Source organism: Macrotis lagotis, chromosome X (genome assembly GCF_037893015.1).
Source record: "Macrotis lagotis isolate mMagLag1 chromosome X, bilby.v1.9.chrom.fasta, whole genome shotgun sequence".
In the NCBI taxonomy this organism is placed as follows: Eukaryota; Metazoa; Chordata; class Mammalia; order Peramelemorphia; family Peramelidae; genus Macrotis; species Macrotis lagotis.
The window spans coordinates 79,147,526-79,167,687 of record NC_133666.1 but is presented as its reverse complement, the minus strand read 5'-3'; the positions used below and the strand labels follow the sequence as shown (position 1 = coordinate 79,167,687).

General features: G+C 45.7%; 1 protein-coding gene across 4 annotated transcripts in view; it reads right to left on the bottom strand.

Moving 5' to 3' along the window:
* The window catches only part of ARHGEF9 (Cdc42 guanine nucleotide exchange factor 9), a 286,046-nt gene that overhangs the window by 11,197 nt on the left and 254,687 nt on the right, over positions 1–20,162 (bottom strand). For 3 of the 4 annotated variants that reach the window (XM_074203781.1, XM_074203780.1, XM_074203783.1), the window contains 3 exons: positions 14,191–14,376; positions 3,871–4,114; positions 1,138–1,206 (listed from right to left, as the gene is read on the bottom strand). In XM_074203781.1, coding sequence (XP_074059882.1) covers positions 1,138–1,206; positions 3,871–4,114; positions 14,191–14,376 — 499 coding nt within the window. The remainder of the gene's footprint in view (positions 1–1,137; positions 1,207–3,870; positions 4,115–14,190; positions 14,377–20,162) is intronic. The other variant, XM_074203782.1, reaches the window with a different exon arrangement.

Genomic DNA, 20,162 nt, shown 5'->3' with positions numbered 1-20,162 from the left:
CCCTGCTAGAGGCCTTAGTAGGAAGATAACAATGCTCAGGATAAACAGTAAATACAACAGCTTAATCCAAAACTGGCTATTCATAGGCATTTAGCCCCCTCAATCAAGGGGGCTTGGGAGTAATTCAGGGCTTTTTTCCATGGCTGTTGGCATCCCAGATGGAAACAATAAGGGAAGGAAAGTAGAGATGGCTAATGAAGCTGGGAGTCATGAAATTGGAAAAAGTGATAGTGGATCTCAGTGGTCAAGCTGGAGACTGAAAGGAGGGTCTCTTTCCTCCTGCCCTACTCAGGGTAATTCTGATTCAATTCATCAACAAATATTTATTAAGTGCCTAAATTGTGCCAGTGACTATTCTAAGCAATATCCTCATTTGGTCCTGGTAACAGTTTGAGTAAATCTATAAGTTGAAACCCAGTTTGAATGAGTTCATAAGGATGTTTCTTTTTTTTCCCTTTTAAAAAAAAATACATTGATCTGTTCATACTCATTGCTCCAGAGATAACGTTGCCTGGTCTCACATACTCCAAGGAAGCTAATGACACAAAAAAGGTCTCACATACACCCAAATATTCCTAACAATATTTTTTGGGGGGGGGCAGCAAAGAACTGGACTAAAAGCCATTGATTGGAGACTGGCTAAATATAGCATGTGGCAAGAATACCATGGAATCTTACTTCATCATAAAAAATGACTGGGGAGCAGCTAGGTGGCACAGTAGATAGAGCACCAGCCTTGGAGTGAGGAGGACCTGAGTTCAAATCCGACCTCAGACACTTAATATTTACTTAGCTGTGTGACCTTGGGCATGTCACTTTACTCCATTGCCTTGAAAAACAAACAAAAAAAGGGAAGAAAAATAGCAACAAGCAGCATGAACCCTGAATGCTGTGTGACTACACTAGCCAAGTTTACCTTTAGAGAGGCGGGAGGGCCACTGGTATAGACTAGTGCATATACACTCAGATCCAGTTGATTATGTATTGGGTTTGTTTTGGATTGTGTCATTCTCTTTCTTTTTTAACCTTTATTACAAGGGCACACATCAAGTGGTCAACCTCTCTCAATACAGGCCATACAGGAAGACACTTCTGGTGCTGACCCAGGTTTCAAGTTTGGACCAAAGAGGGTCTTACCTTTTTGCTTACTGACTTTCCTGACAGTCATGGCGGCCTGCCTTTTCTGGTTCTCGGAAATTTCAAAGCCTGCAACAGAGGAAACACACAAGTTGCCTATGGTGAGACAGCTGCCTTGAGCCATTGACAACAAGAAGAGGGAGCCAAGGAGTCCACCCTCCAGACACATCTCTCCCCCACCCCAAGCAGTGCCAAGCTTTTGTCCAAGGCTGACCCACTTTTCTTTTGATGTTAGGGATAGGAATAAGGTCTGAGCAGCAGTTCAGTCATGAAAATGGAAGCCTCCCCACCTTTCCTCACAAGACTGGTACGTGCTGGTCTTTTTGTCCCAACTTCTATCTGTCTGGGTGTTACAAGCAATTGAAGTTGCCATAAAACCAAAACCTTCTGTCAAATCCTTTGTTGACAGGCCTCCTCCAGGCAATGTGGAAGGCATTTGGGGCTCTCTGAGGTCATGTCAACAAAGTACAAACCCCAGGAAGAGTCTACCAAGCTGAGTCCTGCCATAGATCTGCCAATAGCCAATGTGGACTCTGGAAAAGCTCCTCAAAAGTCACTCTGACTGAAGTAACCTGCCAGGATGTCTGAGTGAAGTGGAAGCCCTAGTAGGAGGGACATTGTCTTCTCTTTTCCATCAGAAGGAGACCCTAAAAGGTTTAGTACTTAGAGAACTACTAAGGGGAGGCCAATAGATTCTCAAAATTAATCAATACTGTCTTTTCTCCCATAACAAAATGGAAAATCCTTCTGATTGGTGACAATTAGGCTTCGGAAATTATCTACTCTCAGCAGAATCAATCTGTGGCTGGATTTCTTTGTATTCTTTCCCACATATGAAAGGAGAAGGAGGCAAGAGAGAGGTTGGCAAGCTTGTCCAGAGTATTAGAAAAGCAAACTAAAGCTGGTCTTTTCATTAGTTTCAGCAGGCAGCCACTGACAAAAGCAACCAGAGTCATTTATTTCAAAGCCAACTTGGCCCAAGGTCTTGGAGTCATGACTGTTCTCAGAGAGTCCAGGTGAGACCAGGATTGAACTAAGCCATGATTAACAATAATTTGGTTATTGGGAAAGGCACCAATTTATAACTCTATGCTTGTTTCTTTATAAAGCTTGCTTTATTAGAATTCATTTTTGTTATGTTGATTTGTTGAAATAGGAATTAGATATTTTTAAAGGTAGAGAAAACTCCATTGTTAAATATTTGTTTCTCTGTGATTCAAAGCCAACAGCCAAGACATTCAACCACCATTTTGTGGCAGCATAGTCAAGAGCAGGTGAAGCACCCTTGGAGAAAAATGCAGCCTCCCGATTGCTTTATTTGCAAACTTACTGTTACAAAAATGATAGCAAATGACATCAGCAGAATGTCCTAAGGGATAAAGAACCACTAAGAAGGTCTATGTTGGACTATAAGCAGCCAGAGGGTGCTGAATATAGTATCTAGACCATATCACAAGTTGGCAGTCACTGAATAAAAACTAATTGATAATTGCTACATTATTGATCCAGCCTACAACTAAGAGATCAGGTTTTCAGTGTGGAAGTCAGTGTGAGCATTAAAAATCCTGTAATCATCTGTTTTTAAGAGATTTCCCCTCCAGCTGTGTGAAGAGAGAATGAGATTCTAAGCACAATTCAAAGAATGGAAAATAGTAATAATTTGCTATCTTCTAATGGTATCCACAATAACTTCTGCCAGTTGCCCAAAGGGGGGACAGTAAAGAAGAGAATGCAGATGTGAGCCATCACCACCAGAACCATCACACTCCTAGGAGTTGAGATGGGAAGCCCAAAAATGACTCTCAAGGCTCATGTTCAAGCAGGATTAAAAACCTGAACATTTCCAAGTTCAAGGGAAGGGACTGGTCCCAGGATTTCACTGAGATAGGGAACTATCTCTACCAATACAGGATGGCATCTCTTCTGCAAATTAGAATCTAGGGAACTATCCTGGATCCAGAGAGGTGAGGTGATTTGCTCAGGTCACATAACCAACATGCACTGTCCAAGGTGGGACTTGAAACCAGTTATTTCTGGCTCAGAAGCCACTTTTCCATCCATTACATCAGGAATCCCTCAACTTCCATCAATCTATCAGATATCTATCTATCTATTTCTATGTATATATGCACAGTGTATACACATGTCTGCATAGACATATGCTTATATATGTAGATACTATTCTATACATGTAAGTATATACAAATCAGACTGGGTAGTTAAGGAGGGAGGGCATGTGCAATGGGAGCTGTGGGAAAAAGTAAAACTTCCTAGGAAGGCGGTGGCTGAGCTGAAAAGAGCCCAGGTTTTGATCAACATCACCATGATTCCTTCTGCAGAAACCACCAAGTCTGAGTGGATTTCTCACTAAAGCCAGAGAGCCAGGATCCTATAGTAGCAGAGCCCCATTTCTAAAGTTCTTAAAAAGTTTTTAAAGGGCTTTCCTCACATCACTGGTGAGGTGCAGATGTTAGCGACTAATTGACAGATGAGAAACTGAGACTGAAAGAAATGAAGTAGGTTGCCTGAAGTCACCCAGCTCATGTCAGAGGAGGAATCTGATCAAGGTCTCTGCAGACTCACACCTCATTACTATCCATGTACTCTTTTCCCCCCATGCACTGTTGCCAGAGAGTATTGTCCCACTGAAAAATATGTATCAGACTTTTTAAGCCCAGATTTCATGGCTCTTCCCAGTCCTGGTAACTAGAGTCCTACTCTTGGGTTTCTTACCTATTTTTTCATCTTCTTGTACCATCTTTCTCTCTTCTCTGAAAGCCCGCAGCCAGCGAAGTTTCTCCTCCAGTTTCTTGGCAAAGAATAAATGGACCTCCTCAGTCTCCTTGTTATGCAGCTTGAAGGCATTTTTCATACTGACATTGAAGTCATCATCACGCCCATCTTCAATGTCGACCACCTCATACTTATCCATGTCGATGCGTCCCTTGTAGTAGAGGATATCTCTCCGAATCAGGTCCTAGAGGCAAAGGAAGAGAGGGATTTCTGTTGGGGGATGGGGGGGCAGACCACACTGCAGGAATGCAGGGAACCTTCTACCGTTGGTTTATTTTAGAAAGTGTTTTGGGTGGGCTGGAGCATTGGGCTGATGAGTCTGAGGAGCAAGCTTTGTCCTGGCTAAGCCACTTTATCCAAGAGAAAATGGAATCCTTTGGCCTAGGCATGCATGCCATCAAAAAGCCATGGGGTACAGGGAGAGAATGATGGATTGGGAGTGAAAAGGTCTGGGTTTGAGTCCACTTTCAGCAACTTACCATCCGTGGGTCTTTGGGCAAGCCCCTTAATGTATCTCGTCATCTCCCAATTCTCTTAAAGCTTTTAGGTCTACAAGGTGTTTTTCTCATCCTAAGGCAATTGGCCTCAGACACTTACTAGCTAGATGACCCTAGGCAAGTTATTTTGCCTCTGCCTGCCTCAGTTTCCTCATCTATAAAATGGAGATAGAAAATAGGGGCAGCTAGGTGGCCCAGTGGATAGAGCACTGGCCCTGGAGTCAGAAGTACTTGAGTTAAAATCTGCCCTTAGGCACTTAATAATTACCTAGCTGTGTGGCCTTGGGCAAGCCACTTAACCCCATTGCCTTGCAAAAACCTAAAAAAAGAAAAAAAAAGAAAGAAAGAAAATAAAAAATCCTAGGATTGTTGTGAAGATCAAATGAGATGGTATTTGTAAAATGTTCTATAAACTTTCAAGTGTTAAGAGAAACATTTACTAGTTTTTTATTTTACAGAGGAGAAAACTAAAGGGAAATCATTTGTTCCAGGTCATACAGCTAGTCAATATAGGAGTCAGTCCTCTGACCCTTGTTTAGAGTCCAAAGCCTCTTGCTGGATACCAAGCACTGTCCCAATGGTGGACTTTGGTTCTGTGCTTGGTGGGAAGGTCAATCTTGGCACTACCTCACTAGGCCTGCCTATCTGCCTGCCTACCTCCTAAAAGGTTTATGGGGTTATCACTGTGTATACAGTGGAGCTATAAAGCAGGGTTGCTTAGGGGGGATGTGCAGACAGAGAGGGCAGGGGCACACTGCCTCTGCTACTGGAACCCAAAGCGTGTATGCCCTACTGATGGCGGGTCAGCAGCATCATCTTCATGTACGCAGTATAGCGGATACACACTTATAAATAGGCACTTGCCTGGGGCTGGCTGGTAAAAACAAAACAAAACAAACACATGAAAAGGTCAATCCTTTTTTGCATCAATAAGAGAAGTAGATCACAGAATATCAGAGCTGGAAGGGGTCTTAGGAGATCATCTAGTCCAATCCTCTCCTTTTCCTGATAATGTCTCAGGTGCTGGGAATGGTGAGGGCATGATTAGTCCAAGGTCACATTGCCAGTGTGTGTCAAAGCCAGGACAGGTCTCCCTTGCTTCTACACTAGCTGACCTCTGGAGGGTAAGAAGCAGACATGGTTTATTTGGCCTAAATGCTGGTGACTTATTGCCTCCATGATGAACTGGTCAATGTCTTTGAGACCTACCTCCCTAGAGGGAATTGGCTATGACTGGCATTCAGAGTTTCCTATCTTTCTTAACTTTCCCAGGATCCCGGAGCCAAGCAACTGAAGGGATTGTGAAATCGTAAATGGGAAATTCCATAGGGATCTTTAGGCTACTCTGCCATGGGTTGAGGTTCTGCTAGATCATGAATACATTAGCATTACTTGGGCACAGTGTGGGAAGATATTCTCTAAAGACTACTTGCTCCAGGAAGTTATGGGTTGGCCTGCTTGGAGACAAAGGAATGCACGAAATGACCAGGAACAGGTGGTAGGATAAAAGAAGAAGCCTCTCTGAGAATATCACCCCAGGGCTGGACATTTTGTCTTCCTAAATCATTTTTGGATCTCCAAGCTGGAAGGGATCTGGAGATGTAGGTGGGAAGAGGCAGACCTCTTAGGATTCTCTCTTTAGATTCTCCTCAACAGGTGGACCATAAAATCTCCACCTGAACACCTTCGAAGAATTACCTCATGAAAGCCCAATCTACTTTGGGAGAGCCTTAATTAATCAGAATCTAGAGTATTAATAATTCAGAAATTACTTTCTCAATTTAGTGGAAACCTACCTCTGCAAGTCCCCCACCCACACCCCCAAAGTCCCTCCTCCATTGCTTCTAGTTCTTCCTTTTCTAAAGGAAAACCCTTCTTGAAATCTCTGAAGACAGCTCCCATGTCTACCTCCACTTCCCTGCTCCCCCTCTCCTCTCCTCTTCTCTGGGGTAAAAGACCTAGTGTCTTCAGCTGCTTTCCTCATCAAATGATTTCCATTCTTGCCCACCTACCCAACCTCACCCTACTCAGTAGGGTCACTTTCCTTGGGGGAGGACAGAAGTCATCTCAATAGACCTTTACTACTGGCCAGCTCTGAGCCAGCCAACTTCCATTCCACTCATGTTTTCTATGTGGGTGGTAGTTGACAAGCTCATTCATTTTGATTAATGTCTGTCAGCTCGGTTCCAACCTTCCTATTCCACTGACCTGGTACCCTTCTTTCTCAGATCCCTATCTGTTCCTTGCAGTGGCCCTTGCCCTTCTGAACCAGGACAGGATTGGGAGGCCAGGAGTGCTTGGTTTGATTCCTTTCACCCCCCCCCCCAGGAAAGCTGGGCTCCCCTGGGCTGTCTGGGAGGGCTGGTGCATGGCACAGCTGGGTCAACCCCTCAGCCCCAGGGGAAAGACACAGGTGCTGATGAAATGCTCCAGAGAAAACCACTCTGCCTTTTTGTCGCCACCACAGTGGCAGTGGTTACGTTCTTCTTTGAAAGCACAGCTATAAATAACCTGAGTACACAGGCTTTCGGGAGACAGGCACCCAAAGCCCCAGACCTGCAGAATGGGAAGAGGTCAGTTGTCTAGGGGCAGGGAGGAGCCTCTGAAGAGCTGTTCTGAGGCAGGGCCACTTGGGGTCCCTGATGGGAACAACTCCTTCTCAGATGACACATTGTGGTTTACAACAGGCCCAGCAGGATGGGAACGTGGACCCTGGTTGGAATCCTGACTCCCTTATGTATGGTCATTAATTAATAAGAGCAGCTGACATTTCTATTAAATTTAGCAGTTAGCCTACAGTCTCCAGAGGGAGACAGAGACCCAGAGAGGGCCCAGGATTTCACTAAGGTCACACAGTGGCAAATTTGGGGGTCTAACTAGAGGACTCTTTCCATTAAGCCACATATGACCTCTGCAAGCTAATGGATCTGCTCCAAGATGAAGGGTTCAGTCAGCATCCCTACAATAATCATCTGAGGAATGTATATGTGTGTGTGTGTGTGTGTGTGTGTGTGTAGAAGGTCTACTGTCAGCCTAATCTAATCTCCTTCCAGAGCAAAGACATAGGTCTGAGAGATAAGAGGAAAGAGATGGATGTCCAATAGCCTGACTCCATAAAAGCTTTGCCTTCTGTTCCACATGATACACTCTGCACTGAGCTAGGAAAACACTGTCTAGACAACCCAACTGGAAGGGGGTGGGGAAGGGAAGATACAACTGACCGGAAGGTTCTTTCTAGAAAACAGTTCTTGACCTATTAGGAAAAGCAGAGACACATCCAACAGCATTTGCCTTGGCTTTGAGCTAGGCCTCCTCAGCCTTTAAAACATCCTTGCTGAGTCCTGCCTCAGTTGCCTGTGGTTGTCTGAGTCCAGTCACTTCCATTTTTCCTCAGTTATAAATCATCCCCATCCCATCCCCACTCACTCAAATGCTATATAGTATTTACATTCAGATAAGTAATGAGTCTAGCAAAGTCAGGTCCCATGAGTCAGAAGAGGCAGAAGCAGGATTCAAACTCAGCTCCTTTGCCTCCAAGTCTTTTTGAGTACAGTGACTTCAATTTCTCTCTATTTGTGAAGAGGGACTAGAGAATCCTGAAAGCCCATTCTCTCTCAAACTATTATTAGTCAAAATTTTGGCCCAGAACCAAATTGGTGTTTTCTTACCCCTAAACCTCTGCTCCCATTATTCATTTTGCTTGTAATGCCTTCAGATTCCAATTCAAGTTGTAAGGCCTCCAGAATACCTTCCCTGGTCAAAGAAGATCACAAGGTATCCTCCCTTCCCCTGAACTTCTAAAGCACAGGGTATCTGAACCGGGTCCTTAGGACAGTATCTGGCTCACATGGAGAAGAAGTTAATAAATCCTTGCTTGTTTGACTTGACCTGTTCTCTTCGTGTGTATATGTGTGTCCTGTCTGGTCAACTGGTCTAAGAACAGACACTCTATGACTTGTGTACCTAGATACCTCCCCTGGTGGGAGCATCCCCTCATTAATGTCATAAATCCAGTAGAAGTCAAAGAAAAAATGTGTCAGGTCTGGAGTCAGAAGAGCCGCCTTCTAGGCTGGGTTCCCAAGTTTCTGGGCTATGCATCTTTGGCCCAGCTATTTTTTGTCCTTTCTCTTTGTTTTTGTTTTCATCTGGAAAATGGGTTATTAAGATCCTGAAAGGAGGTGATGGATGGAGAGCATTTAAACTCTCAATATGGTGCTTGGCTCATAGTGATGCATTTCATTTATTCACGTGACAGCTACCATTCATTCTTGGTTTTTACAGACTAAAGACTTATGATTTCATCGGCTTAAGGAATTCTCAGTGAGGAAACTTCCTCTGCCCATGTGGACTGGAATGAGCTCTCCAAAACTTTGAATCTTTGAGTTATGTACCATGCTTTTTGATATTATTATTATTATTATTATTATTATTAACAATGATTGAAAATGGGGCATCCTAGTTACAATGAATCTCCATTAGACTGTAAGTTCCCTGAAGGTAAGAGACAACCCTATTTTTATTAATGGAGTCCTTGGCTTGGTAACAAAATTTTGATTAATAATAGTTTGAGACAGAATGGTACAGAAATTGCTTAATAAAAGCCTGTTGATAAATTAGACTTTTTTTTTGGCCAACATACTATATATAAGCATGGACACACTTGTCAGGATAAAGAAGAAAGGGATGGGTTAGAGGTCCCATTCTCCCCATCTTATGGAGGCATACCTTAGTATTGATGGAGGCTGGTCTACACTCGCCAATCAAGCCCAATTTCCCACTAGCCCCCATCACACTCCCTTTGGTCCAGGAACTGACCTCCCCTACATTCCCCATTACCAGAATACCCTCTGCTGTCTATTGACCTTTGCTTTGACCACCTCCCCATGCTCAGAATGGGTTCCCACTCTCCAACCTGATACAAGTTTCTCCCTTCCACCCAGTTCTAGCTCAGATGCCACCTGCTTCACGATGTCTTCCCTGAACTCTATGGCCCCTGCCCTTAAGTGAAATTGGTCCCTTGTTCTTCAGATGCATCATTCCATTTGGTCTGGGCCCTACTACTGTCTTGTTGCTCACTCTAAGCTTAAGCGTATATCTATTTGGAAATATGTCCTATTTCCTTATGAAACTGTAAGCTCTTTAAAGGTAGGAACTGTGCCTTATTTCCTTTCTGCATCCCCAAGCAATCGAACACATCAGGCAGGGGGTTTAAGTGAATGGAAGTGAAATCATCAAGGATAAATTACCAAAACCCAGTTTGGTAATCATAGTCTGACAACTATGGCATAGTTCTGGGGAAAAGAACCCACTAGAGAAAAGGAGAGGTTGATACCAGCATCCTATGGCCAACCGGGCACAGCCATGGAGGGCCAGTCAGCCCTAGAGATCGGCTTCTGCCAAGTACCATAAACCACAGAAGGGTCACTACTGTGGCAAGGTCGGCCTGAATGGCTGGTTAGGGAGCTGGGCCAAGCTCCAGTCTCCCAGCACCCCATGTCTAATCAACATGCAAGAGAGATCTGCTGATCTGATCTAGCCCAGGGCTCAGCCACCACTTCAGCCCTGAGAGCCCCCAGTGGGATTAAAGAGTACCACTGGTAGACCAAGGGCAATGGGCCATGGGAAGAAGGAAAAAGAATGTGAAATGAAGAAGAAGGGAGTGGGGGAATGTGTGGGCAAGGGAAAGGGTGATCAATGAAATGTTCAGACTATTGACTCTAGGGCCCCTGCGACATCTGAGTCATCCTCTCATCTGATGTTGTGAAGGAAGCACTGGGAGAGGAAGGGGTGGAGAGAAGAACCCATGAACCTCAAGTTCTAATCTAGACTGTTATGACCTAGTTTGTGGCCTTGGGTGAGTCACTTCCTCTTTTGGAATCTCAATTTTTCACCTTGTAAAATGAGGGTGTTAAACTAGATGACCTTTAAGGCTCCTTCCAGCTTTAACATTCTATGTTCTAAGGCTTCTCAAACCTTAAGCATGTGAGATCCTCCCAGCTTTGACATCCCTTACTTTAAGGCCCCTCCTAGCTCTGACATTTGCTGTCCTAAGGGCCCTCCCAGCTCTGGCATTCTGTGTTATAAAGCCCCTCCCAGCTCTGACATCTAGTGTTCTAAGATCCCTCCCAGCTCTGACATTCTGTGTTCTAAGGCACCTCCCAGCTCTGACATTCTGTGTTCTAAGAGCCCTCCCAGCCCTGACATTCTGTGTTCTAAGGCACCTCCCAGCTCTGACATTCTGGGTTCTAAGACCCATTCTAGGTCCATCCATCCCTCTTGGAGATCCCCTCTCAATTCTGACATCCCTTGTTCTGAGGCCCTTCCTAGCCCTTACATCTTGGTTCCAAGGACTATTCCAGCTTTAACTTTCTCTGATCTAAGGCTAATCTCACCTCTAACATTCTCTCTTCTAAGACCCCTCCAAGTTCTGACATTCTATGCTCTAAGAACCCTTCCAGCTTAGGCATACTATATTCTAACGGTCCTCCCAGCTTTGATATTCTGTGTTCTAAGGCCCCTGCAGATATGACATTCTTTCTTCTAAGGGCCTTTCCAGTTGTGACATTTTATGCTCTAAGGGGTCTTCACAGCTTGGGCATGTTATATTCTAAGGGCCTTTCCAGCTCTAACATTCTGTGTTCTCTGTTCCAAAGACCCTAGCAAGGAGATTGCAATCATTTGAGTCTGTGTCCTCTTCACTTCCTCCATCCATTTCCTTTGTGAAAATAGCTCTCACATCCAATTCTCCTTTACCCTATGTCTTCCATCTCTATTGACTTAGGAAACCTGAAACAAAGGTCTTTTGGACTTCTGGCTTCTACTGGTAGAGCACCTGAAAGATAAAGCAAAGGCCAAAGGTCCAGCTTGAGGATGCCCAAATCTTGCCCGATCACCTCCTGCCAATGTGGACAGATGTAGCTTAGTCCTTGGCTGCAGAGCAGAAAGGAGTCCATTGAAGACTTCAAATGAAAGTCCTCTGTAGTCCCATGATAAAAATATTAACTAGTTGTAGGCTTCATGTCAAAAGCTTTACCAGCTGGGACCATTTGCAGCAGTAGGGGAGACTCCCAGTCAACATTTTCCTAAGAACAGTCACCAATTCATGTTGCAGTAGGAGAGGCTTCTTTTTAGAAATAGGCTATACCTCCATTCTCAGGTTCTCCTGTGTCTGTTGAGTTATGAGTGCTTCTGTTTTCCTCAGCATTCACTGGGTTTTAGCTCACTGGACAACTGATCCCAGACTTCTTTAGCTCCATCTTACATTGCTCCATTCTGGCAAGCCAGTCTGTTTGCTGTGGACCTAGATCAGTTGATGACTTGATTTTGTTCTTAGCCTTTGGTTTTGGTTAGTACTCCCTCAGAAAGTCATACTCACAGATAATTAGAAATAGAGAAAGGATCTGACAGATCATCTAGTCCAGTCTCTTCATTTTAGAAGAGTGGATATTGTAGACCAAGGAAAGAAAGTGACTATCTCCATAAAACACATTCAAAGTTTGTTGAAGTTAGTGATGGGTGAATGAACTTGGAGAAACCAAATCAAACCGAAGGAGAAAAGCAAGGCCCCTTGGTCATTCTTCCTAGCTTGTTTCCATATGTCCATATGCTCCAATGGCGAGAGAGGACAAAGGCTTGCCAAGTAGGCCCTCCACTGGTCCTGCTGTGGGTGGGCAGATCTTCCCTCTAGCCTGATGGGCTAACTGGAGCTGGGTGGGGTGCTGGGAGCAGAGCTAGGCAGAAGGTGAGCTGGTGACCATCTCAGTTACAGATCCACAGCCCTTCTCCTACGCAGGCTCAGCTCCAGACTGAGTCAAGAGTCAGCCCATCAGAGACCTATGTTGAACTGACGATGAGTGAAACTTATACAACCAGGAATCAATGTATTTGATGAAGACAACAGTGTACAAGAGAACAGCTGTGTACTCATGATGATGAGTTTGGATGCTGTGAAGAGAAGGTCCATGACTCCCCATCTACACCCATTGTCGCCAAGGTAGGACACATGCTTGGGTTCATCTGATGTCTTTGTTAGTTGGATTGCACTTCTCTTTCTCTTCCTTTGGAATCCTTTGTTTCAAAGTATGGATGACTGAGTAAGGAAGTGGAGGGCAGAGAGACTCCAAAATGAAGGTGATGTGAAAACAAAAGATCAGTATCTCTTTTGGAAAGAGTCAACACATTTGCTTGGGGGCATGTCCTTTAACTACTGATGCTGTTTGATTCCAGGTTTGATTAAACATACACACTCCCTCACCCACCACATTCACTGCACAGATGAGGGCAGGTAGTACACACAAGCACACAAGCGCGCGCACACACACACACACACACACACAGAATAGAGAGCATAAAAAACAAATGTGAAATTGTGACTCAGTGATTTTCTAGTTAAGTATTTCATGTGATATCCAAGGGAGTAGTTAGAAGGACTAGGTAAGATGGAGGTTAAAAAGTGAGACGAAGAAGAAACCCTCAGAATGAGCTCTCCAAACCAGGGACTGCCTAGGCTTTTCCTAGCTCTCCACCACAAATTTTTTCTGCTTGCAAGTCTGAGAGGAAAACAGAATAGAATTTCTGATTCAGAAATGACCACCTACCATGGACAGAAGCAGAGAAATGTGCCCCAGAATTGGGAAGTGAATCTCAGTATGAGATGCTCTTAAAGGCCATCTGATCTGGTCTGTCCCAAAGCAGAGGTATCCTCTATGAATAAACTGGTCACTCAGTTATGGCTTGAAGGGTTTCTGATATAAGCCAGTCCTTCTTGCACAGAAAGGCACAGAAGGGGCTCCTCCTGGGCCTTGGTTTCCTCCTCAGTAAAATGAGGGCTTTAGACTCATTGGCCTTTGAGGGCCCTGCCAGATCTTAAGATCCTCTCTATGACCTTAGGCAAGTCCCTTCTCTTTTCTGGGTCTCTACTTTCTCTTCTGTAACCCAAGGGAATTGTCCTGGTAGCCTCTGATATTTTCTATCAGCTTTGGCTCTAAGCTGCTAGCTGCCCTGGGTCTCTCAGCTATAATTTCCTTCCATCTCAGTTTCCCTTCCTTTCTTCTCACCTTTCCAAACTTACCTCACTTGGGTGAGGGCTGGTCTTACCCATAGATGGTTAAGGCCACTGGCTCCATGGAGGCCTTTCAGAGGCCTTCAAAATTCCTTCCCCTTCCCATTTAGTGTTGTCCAAGCCCTTCTTTCAGTCAGTCAGGGCGAAAGTTCTCTCATTCCCTGGGAAAGGCTAATAACCATCTACTGGAAAGGACCAAAGGAACTAGAGCTTGATGGGATGTCAAAGCTTGAAAGGACTTGAAAGATGATCTACTCCAACCCCTTGATCTTAACTCACAAGATTCAATCATAAGATCTTAACTAAAACTCAGAGAAGGAAAGGGATAAGGAATCATAGGGATTAGAATTGGAAGGGGCTCTATGGAAACCAGTCTCAACCAGATAAAAATATACCTGGAAGGGTTACTGCTTATTTGGATAAGAAAGGAGATCAGGAAGAGAACAAGGGCTTCTGGGTAGGAAAAAGAGGAAAAAGAGGAGGCTAGGGCCTCCAAGACAAGGCTTCTCCAACCTGGCTCTGGCCAGATTCTGGCCTTCCCTGACCCCTGACCCTGACCCTTCCCTCTGCTGTGAACCAAGAGGGAGTGGGAAGGCCCTCAGAGAGCTGCAGCAAGGGATGCTAGGCTTGAGTGCCCCCACCCTCCTCCCCCCATGTGCTCCCCCCTCCCCTCTCCCCCCCAACAGTGCCCAGCCCTCTCACCGAGCTCTGTGCCGCCAGGGAGGCAGGAGAAGGAGCTTCCCGGAGCTGGGTTACCTTTTTACAGAGGACCAGCTGGTGGTCAAAGAGGAAGAAGACCCTCTGCTGGTTGCGCCCGTATGGTTGGTATATCCAAGACATCTCCCCAGTGTAGATCAGCTCTGAGCTCCGGTCCAAGATGTCCTCCCCCTGAGAGAAACAAAAACAGGTAAGAGCTTCCTCCCTCACCTGGGGTTGGGTAGGGTAGGAGAGAGTATTACAATGGTCCCTTGGGATGGGGGGGGGGCGCTACACACAGCAGCAGATATGTTGACTATGCCACATTATAATGGTTGTCCTTCATTCTCAAAGAAGACCATGACATCAGGGAGGTGATGCCATGACAAGCACACGAATTGGATGTGTGTGTGTGTGTGTATGTGGTGGTGGTGGGACAAAGCAGGCTGTGTGCTAAGTCACCAGTCTCACTTTTCCTCCAGACTCATCTGGATCCAGGGGTCATATATGAATCAGGATGACTGGAGAGGCAATTTGCCCTAGGTCACACAGCTACTTAGTGTCAAGTGTCTGAGGCTGGATTTGAATTCCTGTCCTGACTCCAAGGCCAGTGCTTTATCCACTGTGCCTCCTAGTTGCTCTAAATGTAAAGAAGCAACCCGCCCCCCATTTTACTTGGGGCCAGGGAGGGAAAAGGACTTATCCAAGGTCACATTCTAATAAGGGGAGGACATGGAACTAGAACCCAGGACTCCTCTTCCCAGTTCAGAACTCTTGTTGCATCTAGAAGAAAGGTGATCTGAGAGGTAGAAAGGGGGATACTTCAAAGGATGCCTGCTGTTCCAGCTAGGTCAGAGGAGATTCCTTTCTCAGGTAGGATAAAACAAAGAAATTTGTAGCTTCTCTTGGTTAGAAACAAGACTGTGAGCATCTCTCCCTCTACTGTATAGACAGAATCCTGGAGGGGGGGAAGCAGGAGGGCCTGGCTCTATCATAACCAGGCTTCAAGTTGAGGAGTGGGGGTGTTACTCTTAGAGCTATAATTGAAGAGACAGAAGGGCAGAGAAAGAGAGTTGGGAGGCATGAGCACAGAGAAGCACCCCCCTCCCCCCAAGCTGCAGAAAGCCCTCCCTCTGTTCTGCCACTGCTCCCCTGAGGCCCAAATTAGAGAACAAATGAGGGCTGCAGTAGGATAGGCTGAGGACTCGAAGTCTGGGCCAGGGTTCTCCTCAGGTCCCTCTTCATTTGGACCATTTTCTTACCTTTGAAAAGTATATATTCTTCTGTGGGGGGTAGGGGGAGGGAAGTAAGATTAGGGGAAAAATTGTAAAACTCAAAATAAATAAAATCTTAAAAAAAAAAGTGCATATTTGAGCAGATGGTACAGGTCCTCTCCTTTCCAGATGAGTAAAGGGGGGGGGGGGCAGGGAAAGGAAAAATCTACTCCATCTCTTGTAATTGGGATTTTCCCCCTCCCCTTAGTTAATTAAAATCTGCTTATTAAAACAAGAGAAACTGCTGACTGTCTCCCTGGTCCATCACCTACTGGGAACAACAAGCAGAGTTGGGAGGGCCCTGGGAACAGAGAATGTCAGACCTGGGAGGGGCCTTAGAACAGAGAATATCACAGCTGGCAGGAACTTTATAATAGAGAACGACAGAGCTGAGAGGGGCATTAGAACAGAAAAGGCCAGAGATGGGTAGGACCTTGGAGCATAGAATAGGATCTTAGAGATCAGCATGTATAACCCGAAGAAACTGAGACCCAGAGAGAGGATGAACCTTCTCCTTCATCACACAGTGCAGGTCCAGGGCTAGAACCCACTAGAGCCACTGGACACCAAGTTTTATGGTCTTTTGTCACATTTCATTGCTGTTCTTCATCCTCCTAATGAGTCCAAGGATGGGCAGGTCATTGGAGATGTTTTCCCCTAATAGAAGTTGAATGGACATTCTGGGCTGGAGTCCAGAGCTCTAAGCTGAGCTGGGAGGATACCTGGGAACTCAGTTAACATTTCCTCTTAATGAACTGAATCCAAAGTGGTGAAGCCCTAGAGGCGAGGAGAGGGAGGGGGAGAATCAAGTGTGGAGGGCCTGGCAGGAGGGGGAAAAGGGAGAGCCAGGCAGCACCTTGAATGTCAGCAATGCAGGTGGAGAGATTCACCGCATGAGGGAATATGCAGCATGGGTGATGACTCCAAGGTAATCCTAGGATTAGCAAGAGTTAGGCTCTTCCACGCTGAGCTTTGGGACCTTGGGACAAAAATCCCTTTTCTAGGCCTCAGTTTTCTCATGTGTAACAGCAAGCTTTAGGGGCAGTTTGGTGGCACAGTGGATAAAGCACTGTCCTTGAGTCAGGAGGACCTGAGTTCAAATCTGATCTCAAACACATAATTGCCTAGCTGTGTGACCTTGGGCAAGTCACTTAACCCCATTGCCTTAAATAAATTAATTTAAAAAAACAAGCTTTGGATGCTTCCAGCTCCAGCTATCTGTGATCAGTTTCCAACAATCCCAAGATGGCCCCACAGTTGGCCAAGTGTAGGCTTTGTCTTAGCACTATCCCTCCCCTTTGGGTAGTCCCTGGCCATTTGCACCCATTCCTCAGCCTGGTAGAAGCCAGAGGTCCTCTGCTACCCCCACTGGCCAGATCAGGTATCCCCACTACCTTTGCCCCCAGGTATACCAAGCCAAAAAACACTCAATATGCCTTTGGGTGGGGAGATGGGCACCTGGCCTGGGACATCATTTTCTTGGGGAAGGTCAAGTAGCAAGGGTTTCAATTCACTTTGGCTACTAATTCCCTACATGACCTTGAACAAGTCCAACAATATTAAGAGTTAGAATGTTAAGAATTGGAGTCTCACTGAATCCCAAAACTCAGGTTCCTCCCCTCCTCCCCTTCCCACAATTATACCTCTAGCCACCATCACAATCTAAGTACTTATTGACTGATTCTGTAATTGGCACCTGGATGATGGAAGAAAGAAAGAGGAATCCCCATGGCTGGGCCGGGCCTGGGGGTGGAGCTGGATAGTACGACAGGCCAGAGACCCTTACAAGACTGGCACATAGGTTGGAGGACAACGAAATCAGCTGATGTTCCTCTAAGTGATGGAAAAATACATTCTCTGTCTAGATACAGCTGCCCACTATCCCCGGCTTCCATTTTGTGTTCCCTTCAGCTGGGCCTGCCAGTCTTGAAGGCCCCTTCAATGGCCTGTGGTCTAAGGTTCCTCCCTCCCAGCACTGCTAGTCTACAAATGAATTTGAGCTTCTTCCCTACGGTGTCTGATGTCATCAGGGAAGTAAAATGAGAAATCAATCTAATCCCCCAGCTGATCTCAGGGTCCCAGGAGACTGCCTCATCAGGCCACCCCAGCTCTCAAATCAGCAAAGCGCAGGAGGCTTCCACCGTGCCTGCCTTTTTGTTTTCTGGAACTTCTAGCCAGGAGCCAATCATTCAATGGTAAACTGGAACAGACCCAGGGGAGCTGCACAATCAAGCTGAAGGAGAGGGAGCCAGGAAGAGGGAACTGCAGTCACATGAGATGGAGGCCCCAGCATTTGGTGGGAACTTGGGCTCCTGGTAGAAATGTTTAGGAGGAAGGGGGTGGAAAGGCAGCTGTCAGGGGCCTCTTCCCTCTTTCTTCTTTTCAAGTGAATTTAATGAGTGTGAACAGTGGCAAAGAGAATCATCCCAGAATCAGGGAAATTAGGGATGGAAATTTCCCAGAAGCCTGCAGCCCTTTGGAACAGGCTCTTCCCATGGCTGCACCCCCCCCCCCACCCGCCCCCCCCCCCCCCCCCCCCCCGCCCCCAATCAGGGCCTGGCTATTGATTGCTACTTAGCGAAACAACTGCCGATTTCCTTTCCTTGTTCACACAGGCAGTTAGGGGCCCTGCCTGTTGAGGTAAAGGAACTGACTGCGCAGCTGTGGAGGGAATAAGGAATGAGGCCCAAGAATTTTTGAAGGGAAACAGGTCTCAAGAAGGGGGAGTACTGGAGGGGTCCAGGAGACCTGAGTTCAAATTCCAGCTCCATCACTTACTTAGCTAAATGATCTCAGGGAAAACATATAACTTTCTCTAGACCTGTTTTCAGGAATGTGGTATTGATGCCCTTGGAGGTCCCTTCCAAGTCCAGGGCCAGGCTCCAATGTCAACTTGGGCAAGTCCCTTCCCTTCCCTGGGCCTCAGTTTCCTCCTCTGGAAAATGAGGGGTTGGGACTTGATGGCCTCTGAGATGATATGCTCACTCTGCCTAGATGTGACAGGGGCTGGCACATGCCTCCTAGGCAGAAGCTCTGGGGGACAGGAAAGGTTGGCGTCTAGCTCTAATCATCACTCCTTTCCTCCCAACCAGCCAGATTAAGCGCTAAAGGTTTTGATCTTTTACATTTGGGAAATGAAGTTGAAATGAACATGAGGATGCTTCTGACAACCAGAAACAGCTGGGAGTCAATGGGAGGGCAGACAGGAAGATGGGGGTTCTCCTGCTGATTTCCAGGGCTGCCATCCACCAGGCCTCTCTTTGCTTAGCCAATAGTGAAATCCTAGGAAACCTTAGTGTAAATGGAAACCCTAAGGCTAGGGGGCAGAGTTTTCAGGGGCCTGGATACACTCCCAAGGACAGCATAGATAGGCATGGTACATTGAGGTACAGAACAACAGGCACCCTTCCCCACAATCTCACCTGCAGAAAAGGCAAGAGTTTTGGGGCTTCCAGATGCTCGCTACTTAGTGTTATCAAGGAAGTGTATTACAGCTCTGTGACTGCTCAATTTTGGTTTCCTTCTCTGAAAAATGAGAAGGTTGGAACTAAGGCCACTCCAGCTCTGACATTCTGTGTTCTAAGAGCCCTCCCAGCTCTGACAGTTTTAAGAACCCCTCCCACCTCTCCCATCTCCTGTTCTAAGTGCCCTCCTAGCTTTGTTTCCTGTGCTTGTTTCCTTCTAAGTGCTCCAGTCTCTGTCCTAGGTTCTGAGGGGCCCTTCTGGCTCTGACCTACTTTGATCTTACTATGATCAACTCTAGCACATCCTCAGAAGCGTCTCTCCTCCCTTTGGGGAGGAGATTTAAAGAAGAGATTTAAATCACTTGATTTCAGGAGGTGAAAACTGGGGAGGGTGGGGGAGTTCTGAAAACTTGCTTTGCTCATGGCCTAAGTACACTGAGGGTAGAAATTAAAAAAAAAAAACATTAGGAGAAGATCAGAGAAAGCCCTGGCATTCAGGAGAAATTGTAATTTAAATTTTTCCACTGATGCTTATAAGCTAAGCTGTGTGAATATGGTCAAGACCCCCTTAACATCTCTGTGCCTCAGTTTCCTATTCTATAAAATGGGGACACTAGTCTCTGGTATTTCACAGGATGGGGAGTACTAGAGGGGTCCAGAAAACCTGAGTTTGCCAGGAGCAAATGAGAGAATGTATGAAATGAGCTTTATGAATCTTAAAATAACACAGAAATGTTAGCCATTATTATTGTTAGTCTTTTGTAAAATGAGAGTATGGACTATATCATCTCTGAAGTTGCTTCCACCTTAAAATTTTTGATCCTATGACCTCTGTGGACCTCAGTTTTCTCCTTTGTAAAATTTAGAAGTTGGCCTCTAAGACCTCTTCCCAGTTGTTATTACTAGAGGAGTGTTTTCATAGCCCAGGAAGATTAGAGACATTGATTAAGGATGGGGTCCAGTTCTGACCCTGGACAAAACTTCAAGGAGATAGAGGACTTACCTGGAGGCAAATTATCTCCTGATCCCCATGACCAGTCACAACAACTCATTGATGATCCTCATATTTTATCATTTGCAAAATTAAAGCATTCTAAGTTCTAAGGTATGATATTTATTCAGAGTTCTATAGTGCTTGCTTGTTCTGATTTTCTGTTCTATGGTCCCAAAGAGCCCTGACAGTCAGTGTTCTAAGATCCCTTGGAGCTCTGGCACTCTAGTTATAAGTTTACTTCCAACT